Source organism: Brachycentrus maculatus, unplaced genomic scaffold (genome assembly GCF_059751285.1).
Source record: "Brachycentrus maculatus isolate JH-2025_06_01 unplaced genomic scaffold, ASM5975128v1 h1tg000039l, whole genome shotgun sequence".
Lineage (NCBI taxonomy): Eukaryota > Metazoa > Arthropoda > Insecta > Trichoptera > Brachycentridae > Brachycentrus > Brachycentrus maculatus.
The window spans coordinates 1,519,593-1,541,496 of record NW_028280793.1 but is presented as its reverse complement, the minus strand read 5'-3'; the positions used below and the strand labels follow the sequence as shown (position 1 = coordinate 1,541,496).

At 33.4% G+C, this 21,904-nt stretch overlaps 1 protein-coding gene across 2 annotated transcripts in view; it reads right to left on the bottom strand.

The window, feature by feature from the left end:
* Positions 1-21,904, bottom strand: part of kl-2 (dynein heavy chain 2, axonemal kl-2) — a 101,043-nt gene that overhangs the window by 56,542 nt on the left and 22,597 nt on the right. For both annotated transcript variants that reach the window (XM_088277130.1, XM_088277131.1), the window contains exons 12-25: positions 17,347-17,445; positions 17,023-17,262; positions 15,253-15,367; positions 13,913-14,161; positions 12,783-12,979; positions 11,444-11,723; positions 9,674-9,828; positions 9,409-9,584; positions 8,278-8,445; positions 7,537-7,704; positions 6,434-6,659; positions 4,813-4,932; positions 3,048-3,181; positions 567-837 (exon numbers count right to left, since the gene is read on the bottom strand). In XM_088277130.1, coding sequence (XP_088133256.1) covers positions 567-837; positions 3,048-3,181; positions 4,813-4,932; positions 6,434-6,659; positions 7,537-7,704; positions 8,278-8,445; positions 9,409-9,584; positions 9,674-9,828; positions 11,444-11,723; positions 12,783-12,979; positions 13,913-14,161; positions 15,253-15,367; positions 17,023-17,262; positions 17,347-17,445 — 2,598 coding nt within the window. The remainder of the gene's footprint in view (positions 1-566; positions 838-3,047; positions 3,182-4,812; positions 4,933-6,433; positions 6,660-7,536; positions 7,705-8,277; positions 8,446-9,408; positions 9,585-9,673; positions 9,829-11,443; positions 11,724-12,782; positions 12,980-13,912; positions 14,162-15,252; positions 15,368-17,022; positions 17,263-17,346; positions 17,446-21,904) is intronic.

Here is a 21,904-nt window from a genome sequence, read left to right as displayed (position 1 = left end):
GCATGTCCGCCTCGGTAGTGTAATGGTCAGCACGCTCGGCTACCGTGCCGGAGGTCCCGGGTTCGATTCATAGGGGAGGTGAAAGTAAATATTGGTGATTTTACACTCTAATATTTATTTAATACTACCCTGGACTGGACCTGAAGCGGAGGGCTGATCACCTTTCCTTCATGTGGTAACGATCAATATAACACTGCATTTGTATGATGCAGTGCCCTATGCACCATTGGGTGGGTTAGAAGAAGAAAAATATTTAATAATCAAAATAACCATGCTTATATACTATGAGGTGCCCTATGCACCATTGGGTATGGATAACACAGAAAAAACGGAATAAATATTATTGTGAAACATTGAGCTGACACTGGAATGAGCATGTAATGTCAGAAGATAGACTTCCACATATTACCCTTTAAGGAAACCCTGAAGGACGCAGACCCCCAGGAAGACCTCCAAAAAGGTGAAAAGACAGCTGGGAGTCAACATCCCAAGAGCGACAAGCGGAGGCACAAACAGATCCTTAGAAACTAAAAAAAGAAGAAGAAGAAGAAGAAGATTGAACTGACCTTGTCGATGTACATTTTATTCAAGTTATCAAACAACTTCTTGAGGTGAGTCTGAATCAGGAGTGGCTTTTTGGAATTGCCTAAAATTTCTAATAGATCGTCATTGGAAATGAAATAAAAGCGAGGAAAGATCATCCGCTTTGTCTCGAGGTATCTCTCCAGAGTTCTCTGGATGCTCTCCAAGTCGTCAATGATCTTGTTCAGCTTGTTCAGCAGAAACGGAGAAGGCTTGTAGAAGCACGCTTCGATAGCATTTTTGCCTTTATACATACTGGAAAAAAGACATGCGTATTTAACCTTACCCTCCCGGTGATAGGTATTTACTACAACTTGACTTTACTACTACTACTACTATGTCCATCACGCCGTCTCCTCGCAGGGGTAGGCAGAGAGGATGGAACGCCACACTCTTCTGTCCTGACATACACTCCTCGCCTCCTTCACATCCGTACATCTAGTCATACATGCCCTCCGATTACGCAGACTTTTGACACCGCCAGATTTTAGGTTCCGATTGATCTGATCGTGCCAAGTCTTTTTCGGTCGTCCTCGTTCTGTTTTCCCTCTCACATTCGCCACATATATTTTCTTAGTCATTCTCTCGTTCATTCGCTCCACATGTCCATACCACCGCAAAGAACTCTTCCTAATCTTTTCAATTATTCCTCATTCAGCCTTACATTCCTTTCTTATATCTTCGTTTTTAATTCTGTCATACAATGATTTTCCACACATTCGTCTGAGGGAGCGCATTTCAACAGCGTTCATTCTGCTTTAATCCTTCCTTTGCCAGTTCCATGTTTCGCTTCCATACATTAGTGTCGGTACTAGCACGCCGTTGTGAACCGCTAGCTTGGCTTCCATGAAAATGAGAATATCAATATAAATTATAATAGATACGGGCTCAGAAGTTTTGTGTTCCTCCGTAATACTTTTATGTGTTACATAAACGTATTATAATATAAAGTTATTAATTTGCAGCAACGGAAATAAAAAAAAAGTAAAAAAAATAGGGGATAGAATCACCAATACACAAATGTTTCTCAGAGTATGCGTGCGTTAGGGTAGTTTTGTCGCTGCGCTAGCCAAGGTAGCACTTGCGATATATTTTTTTCTCTTTTTTAGGTATTTACCAGAGCTAACATTACGTCCATTCGTCCGCCTCCGTAGTGTAATTGTCAGCACGCTCGGCTACCGTTCTGGAGGTCCCGGGTTCGATTCCCAAGGGGGGTAAAATAAATACAAGTGATTTTTTCACTGTAATATTTATTCAATATTACCATGGACTGGTACCTGAAGCGGAGGACTGATCACCTTTCCTTCATGTGTAAACGATCAAGATAACACTGCGTTTATATGACACAGTGCCCTATGCACCATTGGGGTGCGGATAAGGGTTTTATTATTATTATTAACATTACAAAATTGATGCACTTCAACTTCGGCTATGCTCAATAAAAGCAACATTTAAGAATATTTACATTTTTCCCGTTTTTAATCACATTTTCATATGGTGTATAAAATACATCAAAATAGATCAGAAATTTTATCACCGTAAGAGAAGGGTTAAAATAATCATCATGAAAAATGATATGAGTTATCACAAATACAATATTTAACAAATGGGTAAATCAATAAAAATTCATCATTTATAAATTTTTCCTAGCTTCACCATCCATCACGCTTCACCGCAGGGGTAGCCAGAAAGTATAAAAATTATTTAAATTCTTGAGGTCATAATTCGGGTCCGCCTCCATGGTGTAATGGTTAGCGTATTTAACTACCATGCTGAAGGTCCCTTCTTCAGTTCCCAGGGGGGGGGGTTAAAATAAATAAAAGTGATTTTACACTCTCATACTTATTTGATATTACCCTGTGCTGATCCCTGAAGCGCAGGAATGATCACCTTGTCTTCATGTAAGTAATGATCAAGAAAACGCTGCGTCAATACGACGCAGTGCCCTATGCACCATTGGGTGCGGATAAAGGTCAGAAGAAAAAGAATAAAAAAAAATATCATAGAAAGTTTTGATTTAAAATTCTTTTTTGAAATCATTTTTCAAAAACAATGCATTTTTTGCAGATATGTATAACGTAACTGCCTCATCAAAGCAGTAATTTCAATTCAATTTGTACCTGATGAGAAGGCGTTAATAAATAAATATTTATATATCATTTTGAGAAATAAAAATACTTTGTTTATTGATCCACTCACATTTTTACTAACAACCAACTAGTTTTGGCAACAACCTATTGCCCTCTTCAGGGTTTAATTTATGACATGTCATAAATTAAACCCTGAAGAGGGCAACAGGTTGTTGCCGAAACTAGTTGGTTGTTAATAAAAATGTGAATGGATCAAAAAATAAAGTACAATTTTTATTTCTCAAAATAAAGTATCGATATGATCCACAAAGTTAATGCTTTCAATATTCAAAACATAATAAATATTTAGTTCAGAGGTGGAATTTGAAAGCATACTTGCTGGTGATGTCCCTCCAGTCAGCGGAGAGAACATCAAACTTCTTACTCTCACTCGGAAGTTGCTTCCTGATGTCTTCCCCGAAGAATATGTTCTCCAAATACAGCCATCTTCTCTGCACTTGCAGAGCAACCTAAATTACACAATATGTACGTTTATTGAGGATTAGTTTTTTAATAGAATGCGAGCTGAAGGACAACAGAAAGTCGGATCAGTATCAATCATAAAAAATGAAGCTTTCCGACGTGTCCAAATATGACGAAGCATTCCAGGCAAGAACAATTTAAGCAAGATGGATAGATCGAGAAACATAAGGCCGTTAATGTGAAATGCATTAAAAAAGATTTCGAATAAAAAACAGTAACGACAACTGATTTATTTGCCCGCCTCCATAGTGTAGTGGTTAGCGCGCTACGCTACCATGCTGGAGGTCCCACGTTCGATTCCCAAGAGGGTCGAAATAAATATTATTGATTTTTCAGGCAAATATTTATTTAATATGACCCTGGACTGGTACCTGAAGCGAAAGGCTGATCACCTTTCCTTCGTGTATTTAACGATCAAGATAACACTGCTTCTATACGATGCAGTGCCCTATGCACCTTTGGGGTGCGGATAAGGGTTAGGAGGGAGGATTTATTAGACAATCTGTTCACCCGCCATTACGAGATTATAGAATACGAGACACGTTTCAAATAAGTCCAAAAATTCATTAAAAAATATTCTTTCTTATTTCCTTCTTCTTTGTGAGCCCTCTGACCTCCACTGCTGGATATAGGCCTCTTTCCCTTCTTTCCATTTACTCCGGTTGGTTGCTGCTTGCAGCCAATTTTTACCCCCCACAGTGACAATATCGTCAGACCATCTCTTTTGGGGTCTTCCGACACCTCTTTTGTTCTTCCAAGGTCCCCATCGTAGAATTCTTGGGGTCCATCTTGTGGGGTCCTGTCTCGCTATATGTCCTGCCTACTGCTGTAGCGGCCAATAAACCGCTAAACAATAGCAAATTCTCAGAATCCAAAAACTGCAACTAAGTAGATAAAAGAAGGCAGTGACCGGGAACAAAAGAAGTGCACACGTCCCATTGCATTTTATTGTGACTAGCACTTTAAAGACAAAGGAACAATGGGTTCCCAAACGATATTAAAGAGGAACAGCCTCGGACTCCTTATCTCACTCCTCCACCGGGAGCTCGTCGAGTACCATCTCATTCCTCCGCCGGGAACGCAGCTACTACGACCGACATCTCATTCCTCCACCGGAATCGCTACTACGAAAATCGACCAACCACTCCTCCGCCGGGAATCCGCCAAGTAACACCGACGCCGTCACGAGACCGCCGCATCAAGACCTTGCTACGATCTCCAGTCCAGCACCCTCGTCAGCATCCAGAAGATACTCCAGCCAGCCCGACAGTCTATCTACGGCAACGCTACAACCACGTCAATTCGACCCCGTCACGCTTCGCTACGCCACCGCTACGCCGTACCGTTTCGTGTAGTATTTATTGATAAATAAATATCTATTCAACACGACCGTCTTCTTCCTCGTTACCACATCCCCAAACTCCCATTTGAGTTTTGCCACACTATCCATGATGTCCTCTACTTTGGTTTTTTTCCTGGTATATTCATTTTTTATTTTATCCCTCGGCTAAAACCAAGCATGGATCTTTCCATGGCTCGCTGTGTGCACTTGAGCTTATCTGCATTTCTCTCTAAAATATTAGTATGAAATATGTAAGTAAGCAAAGAATGTGCATACCTCTATAGCTTCTGCCACGTACCCCAAAGATTTTTCCCAATATTCAACTTCATTTATAAATGGTTCTACATATTTGGTAGATTTCATTGAAGACAGCAAAACTTGATGATCTTCAAGAAACTGGAAGGGAATGAAAAACATTTTATTTTTATATGTAATTTAATTGGTAAACATCACTATTTCTTAAACTCCATTCTGATCTGTGTTGCGAGATGCACCGTAATATGGTGTAAAATATAAAATATTGATATATCATAGATAAAATAAGAAACGCCAGGATCAGAGAAATATGCGAGATCGAAGATGTTGTTAAGTGGGGAAGGCAACGAAGGAGATATTGGTATGCGCATGTGAGGAGAATGGAACCATCCAGAATCCCCCACATCGCACTGTACGGCCAACTCCTTGGTAGACGACTCCCGGGCAGACCACCAAGGAGATGGGTCGATAGCTGGGAATCGACATCGCAGGAGGCTAATCCCTCTTTAAAAACAGGCCACAAGGCCTACAACAAGATGAAGAAGAAGAAGATATATCATTCTTAGAGTTAGAATGAGCGGTTAAACATTTTATGATTGATAATTGTGATATAAGAAAAGAATGCAAGGTTGACATATATATTATCAATAAAATTAGGAAAGTTGCGTTGAGATGGTTTGGGCATGTGAATCGAATGAGTGAGGAAAGGATAATAAAACAAATTTATGAGGCGAATATGGTTGGTAATAGAAGCAAAAAAGACTGAGGAAAACTTGGCATGATCAACTATTTATAAATACGGTAGAACCTCTCAAAACGAGTAATTTGCATAGCAAACAAAAAAATGTGAAAAAATTGCTTCCTTAACAAGCGACATTTCGCAAAACGATTTACTGAGAAAGGGCAAGTCCTCTTTTCATGATGCGGCATTCACTTGTGAGCCGGGACTTGCCATGCCAGTAAAAATAAAAAATGTTTCTCTTAAGGAGTAAGATTCTGGAACGAATTATACTTGTTATGAGAGGTTCCAATGTACTTCAAAGTATTATTTTTTGACATCTCATCAAAGATGAAGAAGAATATGGAAGTCTGGGCATTTACGGGGCTGACGACTGTCATAGGCTAGTTTAAGTGATCACTTTACACACGTGTAACATTTACCAATTTTACCCATTATTGACAACCACACTTCTCAAATTCTTGGAAGTTCTATATATATATATATATATATATATATGAACCAATTTTGAAACATTGTTCTTGAATCACTAGAACTTCACTAGAGACATCTAATGGTGAGGTGAAAATAATACTTGAAAGTAGTCAGGTCAGAAGTCAGTATAGTCGACGTGTATGTATGAAGAGATGCATGGATGTGGAAAAAGCGAAGATTGTTTGCAAAAACAGATTGATGTGGCATTCTATTCTCTCTACCTACCCCTGCAGCGAAGCATCGTGATGGTTAGTTAGTTTTAGGGTAAAAATCTAGTATTTGATACACCAAAAAAACTATATTTCTTTACCAACCATCTTTTGTTTAATTGTTAATCCTTTATCACGGACAGCAGTAGAAAATTTTACTTGTTTAATTTCATGATCAACATAGAAATCATAGTGCATTCAAAATAAGTTCTTATCTCACCTGACAAACTTCATCAACAGATTTAATTCTATAGATATTATCTCTGTGATATTCCATTTCATACATTGTAGTACACCATATGTCCGTAATTAACTTCAATCCGTTTTCAATGTTCAATTCCATAGTTGCCGCTGTGGATATTTCCGAGATCTCATCGGAATATGCTTGGAAATTCAGTTTAATTATTACTTCTAACTTGAAATCAGGCGAATTCTGATCAAAATCACTGAAAAAATATGCACTATTTGAACAACTTTGTATTTATTTAAATATAAAAATAAAACACTTGTATTATACCACTTTTGAGAGGTCCATATATTTATGAATATCGAATCAGCTGACATTTTTGGAATGGTTGGAGTATTTTCTATTCATAGAAGTATGAAAAAGTTATAAATTAAGTCAGTAGATGTCAATAAAATGCATATTTTTAGACGACTGCTTCATCACATCAAAACACCGTTCGGTTATACTGTCACGTGTTTTTTCGGCTCTGGGATACAACTGTGTTTGGTGTTTATGTAGACACAACTAGTTTTGATGGCCACATATGTTCTCAACAATAGGTGAATATACAAAATGTTGAGTTTTTATTTTCACCTGTTAATGAGAGCATCTGTAGTTCTCCAAACTGTTTCAGACTGTTCAGTTTATATTTTCATCTGTTAATGAGAACACCTGTACATTTGGAAACTGTTTGTGCTTATAAATGTAGGGACTGACCTCCACATTTCGTTAAAACGTAACATTCCCGGAGAGCATCCGACTTCGGATGGAGCACTCAGAACGCTGTACTGACTATACGAATGCTCGCATCGTAACGTGTTACGTTACGACCAAATGACTCTGGTCAGCCCCCACTTTAATAATAAATTCAGAAATCCGTGGGATTTTTTGTGTTTATGTAATCATAAATAAATAAAACTAAATTATTTGATGAAAATATTCTATAATTCAAATAAAACTGAAAAGAAGAGACTTTTAAAAAGGAAAACGTCGCGGCATATCACTATAAATATGATTTTTTTTTTTAAATTTAAATTAATAAGATTTTTTCCAAATCTTGGTTCCTTAAATTTTAACCTGATAAGTTACTACAATACCTATTCATAAGAGCTCTTATCCTGTCCCAGTGGCGTTCCCTCATGCACGGGTTCTTGAGGTCACCCAGCAGTGGAATTGTCCTGCGGAAGGCATCCACCTTGGCTCGCGTGAAATCGATAATGCTCCACCCTTTATCTTTAAGCTGACGACTCAATCGGTTGAATGCCCTGCATATTAAAGTAGCAAATGAGGATATAAAGTACCGTAGGAGGATATAATGCCACAGCACGATTGATAACCGGTTCACCTAAATATTCTCCTTTTTCATCTTCTAACCCTTATGGCATATATCCGCACCCAATGGTACATAGGGCACTGCATCGTATTGACACAGTGTTATATTGATCAATACTTACTTGAAAATAAGGCGATCACTCCTGCGCTTCAGGGACCAGCCCACGGTAATATTAAATAAATACTAGAGTGTAAAATCACTAATATTTATTTTCACCTCTGGGGATCGAACCCAGGACTTCCAGCACGGTAACTAAAAACAATTACCATAACACCATGGAGGCGGATGATATATAAATATTCACACATCTCAAAACACCTAAGAGAACTTCACTAGTTAAGTGTCCAGAAAGAATAACTTTCAAGCTTAGCTGGACAGTGTAAAATTTTACATACAATCCATGAAGGTCTGTGCTAAATAAAATAAAAACTTACTCAACTCAACCGTAGATGGTACCGAGGAAGGCATAGAGTTAATGAAGAAAAGCGTAGTACATTTTACTTACCTAAATAAATTTTGTACCGTTTCTTCAATCTCCTCCGTTTCCAGGGTCCAAAAAGAACCTGCTTTATATTTATCCCAAGCCGTCTCCCATTTATTCACCATATCCCAAACTTCTTCTAGTTTTTCAAGCTCTTTTTCAATCGCTAATAACTCCTGATTAATAGGTAAACTGAAAATCGGTCCAACAATTTAAGAATTTAATATCTCTGAACATATATAAAGTACTTGACTTTGTGAGGAATGAAGAGATAAGGCATAGGACGCAGCAAATCTTGGTCACAACTGTTGTAAAGAAAAGGTGATTCAGTTGGCTTGGCCATGTACTCCGCATGTCTCCCGAGAGCTTTAATCAAGCTTGCCTCTTTTACAAGGCATCAGGTTCGCGCCGCCCAGGACGACCACTGTTGACAATTCGTCAGCAGTTCTCGTCAGAACTTCGGGATGCGGATTTGATTTGGGAGGATGCAAAGGAGCTGGCAGCTGACAGAAAAGCTTGGAGACAGTTGTTTGATTCCATATGCTCCACCTAGGGAGCTGATATGGTTTAATTATTATTATGAATCAGAAATACCATTTTTAATGTATTGAATTTTTCAAACATTTTTTTTTTCACAATTTAAATGATATTTTGTATAATAAATGTATAGTAGTATATGTAATTGTATTAAATTTGTACAAGTATAATATTTGGGCTTAATATAGTAATAATAATAATAATAAAACCCTTATCCGCACCCCAATGGTGCATAGGGCACTGCGTCATATAAATGCAGTGTTATCTTGATGGTTTACACATGAAGGAAAGGTGATCAGCCCTCCGCTTCAGGTACCAGTCCAGGGTAATATTGAATAAATATGACTGTGAAAAAATCACTTATATTTATTTTACCCCCCTTGGGAATCGAACCCGGGACCTCCAGAACGGTAGCCGAGCGTGCTGACCATTACACTACGGAGGCGGACTAATATGGGCTATGCCTTAAATGCCAAAATACATCTACATAATAAGCAAAAAAACTAAAAATATCCATATTAAATACTAAGAAAATTCACTGCATATCGTAAAAATGCAATAATTAATGTACATAATTTTTGGTTTGAATTAAAATATAAAGATTTTTTCTGTTTTAACCTCAGATTGAATACTGCCAATCCATTTCTTATATTAAGCTCTTCATCTCGGATTTTCTTCAGCTTATTTCTAGTACTCGCAAGTTGTGCCAGTGCATCTTTAGAAGACAGGTCTTGAGATTTCGGAACAGTCAAGAAGAATTCTTCCATAAGAGTCACAGCATCGTCTTTGAATTTCTTCGCAAAATCAATAATTTTAATATTCAAATAGATTTATAATGTATTATATAATAGTATTAGAAATATTTCATTATTGACTTTACTACCTCGGCTTGTTCCAGCAGGTCATTTTTGAAAAATTCCATATTGACATTGAGATTCTTTTTTGCTCTTTCCAGAAGTTGTAAATATTCAACCCATGTGGGCTCTATATTTTCCAAATCAGCATATAGCGTTTCCAAATTTTCAACTTCAAACTTGGCTGAGCGATGGATTTTAAAAACAAAATAGGAAAAGTTTATTCGGGATTAAAATCAGGTAAAAAATAAAGAGAAAATCAAATAAATATGCCTTGTTTAAAATTTATAAATGTTTATTGCACGGTATACATAATACAATAAAATTGACATAGCCACGATAAAGGAATAAAAAAAAAATCTTAATACTAAAAAAACTATCAAACCATAACGCCACTTCACTGCACTAATGTGTAAAGCCAACTAGCCGCAACTCAAGTTGCGGCTGTTTGGCGTAACACGGCTCAAAGCATTCTTATAAGTGGCCTCTATCATATACAATCACAGATTTTGCTCTATCTCTTTCCTTTAACGAGATATTCATTATCCAAACAGCCGCAAAATTGTATTAATTTGATACATGTTTTGACAAAAAGCATAATTTTCAGTTAACTATAAACTCGTTTATATCAAAACTACTGTTTTTAACATGCGGCTATTTGCCTTTGCACATTAGTGCAATGGTAGACAGAAAGACTATAATGCCACACCACTCTGCCTTTGCAAACATTCTTCACCTCTTTCACGTTCATTCATCTCCGTTCATATTCTCTTTAGACTTCTGACCTTACCACTTTTAGATATTTGAAGTTTTCCAGCTCTCATACTTTATGAATATGAAATGGCATTTTTTATTACTATTATGAAGTAATCTTTTATGGTATTCTATGAACATTACATGGTGTTTTTACAACTAAGATATGATGTTCTTATGACTAGTACATGGTGCTCTTATGACTATGTTTATGATTGTTATGAATATGGTGATTTTACCCTTAGCCCATTTTTCCCGTATTACAAACGGGCACAGAAAAATAGCCCTTTGCATATATGCATTCATTACATTCCGCCAAAAATTAGCTTAAACTGATTTTACCGTAGTAATGGCAGTAAAAGTAGATTATAATGGAGTTCTGGGCTAGAAATACTAAAGGGAAAACCTGTGTGTATCTAAGATTAGTTTTAAAAGTAGTTGGAAATGCTCTTAGTTGAAACATTTAATAAAAACATTAAAAAAAAAAAAAACTCTAAAATACTGTTATTAAATGCCGTACAATAATGCATTATTTCATTGCCAGATTTTTTTTTTAATTTATATTTTCCAAGTTAAATCTTACTTCAATCTAAGTCAAAGGGTTAACGACATTCTGTTTTTTGATATATAAACATTGTGTTTTTTGTTTGTTAAATACTCTATAGTGTTTCTATGGCAATGATAATGGTGATCTAAGACCAGACATATGTTATGAATCGATTTCCTATGCGTTTAGACTGTGAGAATGTGACCAAGTGTTGGTTGGACACTTGGTCACATCCTCACAGTCTCAACGCATAGGATAATCGATTCATAAAATGTGTTGGATTGTGGTTCTGTGATTAGTATCGCGGACTCTTGAGTCAGGGTTTATTGGTTCGAACCCAACTTACCATAATTTAATACCTTTTTAATCATTGTTTTTAATAATGAGCCGCTAAGGCTCACAGAAACAGTATGAAATTGAAATATATTTGTAAATAATAAAAACACAAATATTTATCTTTTTATCTATAAAGTGAATAAGAAAAAGAAATATCAATCACCCAAAGTGTTCATTTGATCCTGGATGGGCGGGAACTCCGCCTCCTTGGCAGTGATTTCCCCGTGTAGCTTCTCGTAAGTCACGATAGAGGTCTGCAACTCCGTCAGGTCGGTGGGCTTGTACATGGCCGCCTTACTACTCGTCTCTATGTAGTTATACACCGACGCAATATCCCTTTGCGTGACGGCCTTCAAATTGTCCACAAACATCTGCTGCCACTCCATGCAGTGCTTGATGATGGATGCACTCAGTTCCAAGTAATTCATTTGCAATATATGCACCTAGGAATCAAACAAAGCCATCTTCAAACTAACCATATTGCTTTACATATACACATATGTTGACACGAGATATCAAATAGAACACGAGATATCAAAAAACGTTGTACAGATGGCAATCGGGTTTCCGGTTACTGGTAATTAGTATACGACCCTAATTATTTTACTAATTAGAGTCGAGGTTATTGAAAAGACTGCCCGACAATAATGTGTTCATATACGAGAATAAAGGAGATCAGAACAGTCGAGACACTATTTAGATCTGGCCAAGACAAGGACAGTTACAGTCAAGTGATAATCGACGTTGGGGGACCTAACATGACCCACACAGAAGTTATCCATATGTTTGATCCAAAAATATCCATCCAAAAATCAATCATGAATATAAAATAATTCTTTTAAGTTCCGAAAGGAACTCCCACAGAGAAAATATTAAAAAAATACAACTTATGACAATCAAAGAACTAAACGCTAAAACAATCCTTACATATGCATTTAAAAATGACTTTTGAAAAGGTATTGTTTGAATATTTTTCAAATGGAGAAAAAAACCTTCAGGTTATACCTAAAAAGATCTGTTGCACAGTAAAAAGTTCAATATATGGCTTGATGTTTATTTTTAATACATTGTATTATATTTTTAAACTTTAAAAACATTCTCCTGAAAAATCTTTTGATTTATGACGTTCTTGAAAGGAGTGAGCGATATCACAAGAAAGCACCTCCCATCAAAGCACACGAATCACAATAAACAGACATGGAAACGTACTTAGAATCACATCACCTTGACTTTACGTGAGTAACAATCAATATAGCGCGTTGCAATACGATTCAGTGCCCTATGCACCATTGGGTACAGATAAGGGGTTAGAAAGATAAACGAAATTATGTGTAAGAAAAAAAAATATATAAATATAGTATTTTTCAAGATATTTCTTTTACCATTAGCTCTCTGCTTACAAATGATTTACATACAAAAAATGGATTGTACAATTTTGTAATTTTGTACAATGGCTTGAAAATATTTGTCGGCAAAAGTATCAAGCAAGTTTCAAAAGTTACCTGAACATTTGTTTCTTTCCCTTGCACTTCAAGCGCTAAATCAATGTAGCGCGTTATGTCATGATCGAAATCGCTAGCGGTCGGACGCTGCGATACGTAATGAACCATGAAGTATTTTTTGGAAATCTCCCAAATGTGTTGAAATTGAAGCCAGGACTCTGAATTTATCCGAGCCAGCTCCAAAGCGTCCTTGACCTCTGAAAATAAACAAGTTCATCAGTCCTGCGCTCTAAATTCTCAGAACCAGGAGTGTATATTTTACAGAATACAGATAAACGATATTACTATCATATGGAAAAAATGGGTAAGGAACAGTAGGTAGGATAATTAAAAAAATAGCAAAGGTCAGGGCACTTGCCGTTGCAGACCTTTACTCGTATTAGCTTATAAGATATGCACTGTTAATGTGTATAAATCTCTCGAGGAAATTAACGATTACACTAAAAAAATATGAAGGCACTTATTTCAATATATTTAAATAATGAATGGATAGAAAGGTAGGGGTAAGAATAGAAAAATCTTAATATTTATATATGTGGAAATCATTTCTATTGATTTATAAAAAAAAACATATTGAGCTTCATTTAAAAAAAAAACATGATAAAATCACTTTAAAAAAATCAAAAAAATCATTTATATTAATTGAGAGTACCATGTACTATGCAAAATTAGAATTTCCTAATTAGTTTCTGAGATATTCACAAAAAAAAATTATGCATACTGTTTTATATGCATGAAGAATTGAATTTTCAAGTCAGTTTTCAATTTATTTAAAGATAGTTTTTTCCAAAACATTTGTCATTTTGGAAAGTTAGTAACTCACTTTATAATTATGGTATTAATCCGCAAAGTGTCTATTTTAGATACTTGTATGCAGGTAGGATAGTAAGGATACGGAAGGTAAATGTGAAAAATACATCACAAACACCCAGACCAATTGAAAATAAATATTTCTTGAATTCATTTTGCAATTGGCGGGAATCCAGCCTGCGACACCAGTTTCGCAGTCGAGTGTTTACCCAACTACGCCACGGCGCCTGTCGAAAACGCTAATTCTATGATTGCTATTAACACCAATAAATAATAACCGCCAGATTCTCATCAAAGTTTGACCAGAGCAATGATATTACCTGCAGTTATCTGGTCTTGAATATCCGCAATATCAACATCACTCTGGACGACACCGTAAAATCTCTTCAGCCCCGAGCTGGGCAGAATGAACTTCTCATACAATCTCGGCACCTCATCCACCAGCTGCAGGATCGACGGCAAAACGTGGCTGAATGTTCTGACGACATCATCCCGAGAAGGAATGAATTCTATCACATTATCACTGAGGACAACCTTCATCTTGATAACGGGCAGAGGACCTACTGATACTACACATATAGAAAGACAGAAAAATTTGTTATAATTATATTACATTTTTGACATTTATTTTTCAATAAAGAAAAACCCGCAAAACCTCTATTTTAAAGGCTTGTGTGCAGTTAGAATGGTAAGGACAGGGAAGGTAAATGTGAAAAATGCATCAGAAACACCCAGACCAATTGAAAATAAATCTTTCTTGAATTTGTTTTGTCCTTGGCAAAATAAAATTATTCAACCGGCGACACCAGTTTCACAGTTGAGCGTCTACCTAACTACGCCACGGCGCTTGTCTTAATATAGATGAAGAGCATGGAAGTCTGGGCATTTTACAGGGCTTACGGATGTCATAAACTTGGTTAAGTTATCACTTTACACACATGTAACATTCACCACTTCTACCCATGATTGACAACCACACTACTCAAATTCTTGGAACTTCTATACATATGATCCAATTTCTGAGCATTGTGCTTGAATCACTAGAATTTCACAAGAAACATCTATTGATGAGATGAAAGAAGCTTTTTTTATTGAACAGAAACTCTTTCATTTGTATGTGAGTTCCGAATCCTGAATTATATTCACTTACTTGAGAAACGCTTGAATATATAAATTATTTTAGCTTCATATTTGACTGGTAAATTTATTTACAACATTTTAAGTGTGTCCAAATACTTGTTCACAAATCTTTTGTGAACAAGTATTTCGACACACTCAAAATGTTGTAAAACAATTATACATATTACATTTTCAACGTCTCAATATGAAGAATGAGGAAAGGGAATGAGGAAAATTGGGATGAGGAAAGCTTATACTAAGTAGAGACTTTTTCTATTTGTATACAAGATCCGGATCTTAGATTAAATTCACACACTTAAGACCCGCCTGAAAACATAATTTTTTTTTTTTTTATGTAGCTTATAATTTGACCAGTTATTTTATTTACAACACTTTGAGTGTGTCCAAATACTTGTTCACAAATCTGGATGATCTCCAAACAAACAATATTTACTTGGGAATGTTATTTTGTAGCTTTGAGATACTACACATTATTACAAAATCAACGGTGACATTTAAAATTGAAAAAATCATGTATTACCATCTCCAGTGACAATGTTCAACATATTTCGCATGGACATCTTAACAGTGCGGAGTATGGCCGTCTCTAGAAGCATATCATATTGCTTAATGTACCTTAACCAGGGAATCGGTATCTAAAAATGTATGAAAACCACTATTGACTTTGTGTTAACACATTGACTACCAAAAGCCGACTAAACGGCTTTTCGTTGCCAACTGTAAACGACCAAACACCGATTCATCAGTTTTTCTACTTGAAGTACATATAATAATAATAATAAAACCCTTATCCGCACCCCAATGGTGCATAGGGCACTGCTTTATATAAACGCAGTGTTATCTTGATCGTTTACACATGAAGAAAAGGTGATCAGCCCCCCGCTTCAGGACCAGTCCAGGGTAATATTGAATAAATATTACAGTGAAAAAAATCACTTGTATTTATTTGACCTCCCTGGGAATCGAACCCGGGACCTCCAGAACGGTAGCCGAGTGTGCTGACCATTACACTACGGAGGCGAACAGAAGTACATACTGGAAATAATTCTCACAATTATGTACATCACATTATCGATTTAAAATTTCAACTATTCATTTAAAAATTATATTTACTAAGAACAAAAATAATATGCATTTATTTGTCAAAAATTTACAATTTGAAAACAATATTTTTGTAGTTGAAATTATGAGCAAAAATTGTGATACATTTTTTTTTTATTTATTAAAAATATTGTCTTTTAACGTGTAAAATTTTGATAAACAATTAAAAGATTTTTTTCACAGATTAATTTTATTTTTTTATTTTTTTAATTTTTTTTAAAGAGAAACATTTTGTTTTTTATTTTTTACATAAATATTTAATTTCATACTGTTTCTGTGAGCCTAAGCGGCTCATTATTAGAAATAGGTATTAAATTGTGGTAGTGGTTTTTAAATTTTTGAAAGCAATTTTTGCGTTTATGTAATTACAATCTATATTTATATAATTAATCAAAATAATAAAATATGGTATTTTAATGATTATTTAAATGATATTTGAACTTTTTTTTTTGAAAAAGGTTGACATTAAGTGATTTCCCGGACCATTTTTGATTAAAAAAAGCCATGCATAAAAGTATTAAACCATCCAAGGTAAAATATTCAAATTTATAATTAATAAGTTAAAACATTGTCATTGTACTATTTGCAGAAATATATGTGTATAAATATATTTTTTTTTAATTTTCTGACCCACATTGTACATGGGGCACTAATCATGAGTAATTAGTACACTAAAATAATTGATCAAAAACTGAAATTTAATTTTTTTTTTTAAATCTTTTTTTTAAAGGAGAAACGGAGATACGAGTCAGACAATATACTAATGTGTAAAGGCAAGTAACCGTAACTCATGTTGCGGCTGTTTGGCGTAACACGGCTCAAAGCATTCTTATTACTGGCCTCCATTATATTATACAATCACAGATTTTTCTCTACCTCTTTCCTTTACCGAGAAATTCATTATCCAAGTAGTCGCAAAATTGTATTTGGTACATGGGTTGGCATTTAAAGTTAACTTTAAACTCGTTTATCGCAAAACTACTGTTTTTAACTTACGGCTATTTGCCTCAGCACATTAGTATAGTTGAAGACAATGAACACCAAAAAAATAGAGACATTTACGAATGCCCGATTTCATTTTTAAGAATAATCTATTGTAACGCTTGTTATATACCACTTTTCGTACATTAGCATTGTACAACTCACAAAAGCTAGAAAAATTAAATTAAAATAAATAAAAACTAATGACCTTATCAATGTGTTTCTCGAATCCTTCATATACAATCACCAAGTATGTGATAATTTCTTTATACAATGACAGCAAGGTTTGCATAGCTGTGTCCATCATATTTTTCAAAACATTTTGAAATTCGTCTAGTTCGTGAATATTGTGGGAATTAAATTCAATCAAGGGAGTGTCACATATTTTTTCAAGCACCTTAACGATATGATGATTAGACAATTTGTAACAATCTAAAAACTCCAGGAGCTAAAATAATATGTTGCAAATAATTTAACATGTACAAAATGTTTAAAATTCAGTATACTGTATTAATTTAAAGATCAGAAATACCTCTTGAATAGAATTCAAACAGTTCCTGATATAGCTATCCACAATCCCGAAACTCCATTGTATTGAATCAATTCCAGGCTGAATAGTCTTTTTGCATTCCTAAAAAACATTTAAGCAACATGTATTAAACTTTTCATGTTGAAAACTAATCTCGGAGGAGAACATAAATAAAAATGAATGGCAACAAAAATCAACAAAAACAATAATGACTCACAGAACAAAAATGAAAATATTAGAGCGGCAAAATTAAAAAAAAAATACGCATCGACAAACTTAGCATCGACAGACGGGCGCTTTTCGCCGACGTTTCTTCATAAGTTTGTCGAAGCATACAACATTTACACAGTTGTGCTAATATGCATACAAAAATAAAGTAAATAAATAGCATTTTCCATTTTTATTTTATCTGAGCACTAACTTAGTTTTGTCATTACCAACATCATCAGAATAGATGTCACCAGTCTAATAATATTGGTAACGACGAAATCCGCGCATTTTCGTGTCTCAGTCTGGTTAAAAGGAAAAGAAAGAATATGGCATGTTAAAACACATGCGTGTTTTTAAAAGATTTATATACATGTATAAGGGTGTATTTGAATGCAAGGTTATGAAATTTTCAAAGCAATCGGTGTATAACTTTAAAAGATTTAAGATTTTGAACAAATGATTTTTATTAATATTTATATACCACCAATAAAGTAAAAAAGCCTTGAATAAAAAATATTCGAAGATAAAATTGACTCCAATAAATCACCTTACTAGAGCTTAGTGCTTTAATAAATGCGGAGACGGTAATAAATTACCTCGGCATTAACATTTTTTTAGGGAAATTACGATTACCAAGTAAATTTCAGCTAGCCCGGGCGACCAGTAAAAAAAACAAATAGGTACCAGGTGTTTATTGTATTTTTATATGTATAGGGTATTTTTATTAAAGGTTTACAAATTTAAATTTCCCGCAATAAATTGATGGTGGCACCCGCCGTGTGACATTTTGCAACATTTGTTAAAACCACTGCTCTGTCACGTAAATGTCATAACTGAGGTACGAAGAAGTCAGTAATCATGATTTTATAGCGTTCTCCATTAACCGTAACATTCTGGCCAACATCGTCTTTTAAAAATGTGGACCAAAGGTTCCACCTGTCCATAAAGCACACCAAATAGTGACTTTTAAAGGATGTAAGTAAGGGCGTCTCGACAAAGACTTCTGGGTTTTCTCCACTCCAAATTTAGCAATTTTGCTTATTGCCATTTGATCAAAAATATGCCTCATCGGTGAACAAAATTATACGTTGAAAAAGAGGATCAACTATCAGATTGACAGTTTGTATAAACAATTTTGTCAATTTAAAAACTAAACCTTTAAAAAAACACTCTATATTAAACCTACAACAAATTACAATAGGCCATATATATGTTTAAAAAGTACCTAAAAGTACCTATGTAATATTTTTATTCTCTGGCAACACTAAAAAGGATCATAGACTAAAGACTAGACAACATTTGTAGTCTGTAGCATATGGAATCAGGGGGGGTCGACTCGTAAACGTCAGATTGTTCAAAAAACGACCAGAAATGACGAGACACGCTAATACACTAACAAAAACACCGAAACGGGAACGAAAAATACGAGATACCAACAAGTTGTTTGAGAAACCAATACGAGATACCAACAAGTTGTTTTTAGAGAATTGTATCTGTAATATACTTGTTTGTAAATTGTTATATATTTTTTGTTTAAAAGGGCAGAAGGAACATTTAATAAATTGTGTGTTTTTCTGGAATTTTTGTCTGAAATATAGTCATTTGAAAATTCTCTTTTTTGTTTTTATTTAAAAGCATTGTATCGATTGCGATGTATCACACAAGTTTGAGTGTGTAATATTTAGTGAATATATAAAAAAATATGTATAAATGTATATATATGTTTTTATAAAATATTTATTAATATATACATATATATATATAAAAAAAATAAATATATATATATATATATATATATATATATATATATATATATATATATATATATATATATATATATATATATATATATATATATATATATATATATATATATATATATATATATATTTACATATATATATATATAGATATATATATATATATATATATAAATGTATATATATATAAATATATATATATATATATATATATATATATATATATAAATATATATATATATATTTATATATATATATATATATATATATATATAAATATTTATATATATATATATATATATATATATATATATATATATATATATATATATATATATATATATATATATATATATATATATGTATATATATATATATGTATATATATATATATGTATATATATATATATGTATATATATATATATATATATATATATATATATATATATATATATATATATATATATATATATATATATATATATATATATATATATTTATATATTTATATATATATATATATATATATATATATATATATATATATATATATATATATATATATATATATATATATATATATATATATATATATATATATATATATATATATATATATAAATATATATTATTTTACATTAAAAAAAGCTAATAAGTCTGATTATTTGAACAGAAGCCTCAATAAGAAAGACCGTAGAATAAAAAAAAAGAAAAATATTTTAGCAATTCGGCGAGTGACGAATAAGTAAAAAGGGTTCGAATGTAATTTATCATTCAGCGGCTGAGTTTAGAAACTACTAATTGCCTGAACTCTTTTCATAAATGTCGCGTTTTAGCCGTGACCTCTATATTTTTGTTTACAATGAAATAAATAAATGTTGGTTATAAAATTCCTTTTTTTAATATTGATATTATAATTATGTTAATATGTAATAAAACAAATTTTAATATAAATATCATTTGGCCTGAAAAATTAATGGTAAAAATTTCGCCGGGTGGATCCGGCCGCGCCCAGCCGGGAGCTAAGTACCTTCAGCCGGGAGCATCGATTACGGTTTTATTATGTTGCTTGCAATATTTTTTTATATTTTTACTGTTGCCATGATATTGTTAGGAAATCGATTTCGCTTTGAGATTTGCTCTATTCCTCTACATACATCTGCTTTGATTAATTTTTATTTTCTATTTTTATATGTTTTATACGTCTATTTTTATTTTCAATGCCTTAAACATCTTTATTAATCTTTTTCGGTCTGCCGGAATTCATTAGGATTTTTTAAAGATAAAATTATTGATCCGTGTCTGCATATGCTTTTATAAATTTTTAACACTACACTACACTTTTCTCTATGTATGTATTTACGTACCCACTACCTACTTACCTGTAAGTATTTATGCGATGGATTTCCTTCTACAAATAAAAATTATTGCGAAATACACAATAAAACACCTTTTTTAATTTTAAATAAAACATGTAACTTAAATTTTTTTTTTTCTTACTTAAAAAAATTAAAGAGATCCTTGAGCGTCATGAGATTGCGCCAATTTCGTTTTATTTGGTTAAAGTTTATCTCCTCTTCGGGTTATTTGTAATCAATTTCGCGTTTTTTTTTTAATATATGCATTACTGCACTAAAACCTTTCTCTTCTAAATATGAAGATAGAAAGGCTATTATAGGTAATTTCAATTCTTCCCACAGAATTAGGTATTGATGACGAAAACGTACCCAAAAATCAATATAAACACATTGATTACATATTATTTTGGTTTATTTATTGACTTGGCGTTTAATTTGTAGAACTCCATTTTAATTTATGTATTAATTTTAAATCAAACACAGATTTTTTGAGTCTACTAAGTTGTATTTTATTAATAAAAAACACATAAAAAATTATACTGTGACAATTGTTTCGCCTTGTTAGGGCATTATCAAACGAATGACCATTCGTTATCCATGAATTATCATTCGTTTGATAATGCCCTAACAAGGCGAAACAATTGTCACAGTATAATTTTTATGTGTTTTTTATTAATAAAATACAACTTAGTAGACTCAAAAAATCTGTGTTTGATTTAAAATTAATACATAAAATATTATTTTTGCTTCACAGTCATTTTGCAGATCAATAAATTACTCTTTTAAATTTGGACTAACACTTTCTACGTCTGATAAAAATGGATTGATTAACCAAGCTGATATCAAAAGTTCCTGTTAGTCTTTGAACCGTATTATCATATAGATTTATATTATCCACTGACACTTCGTGATGGAATTGCATTTTTAATTTATTATTAGATTAAAACCAATATTTTTAGCTTTTCCACTTTTTTATTTGACCAGCGACCGGGTTTCGTCGTTACCGACATCATCAGACTGGATCTGATGATGTCGGTAACGACGAAACCCGGTCGCTGGTCAAATAAAAAAGTGGAAAAGCTAAAAATATTGGTTTTAATCTAATAATGTATTATCATATCTTCGATAAGGGCATTAATGTGGCTATGATACTATATGTCTTTTTTAATGGGCCCTTGTTTTATATGAAGAACTTGATAATATTGAGTATTATGCCAAAGTTAAAGTTAAAT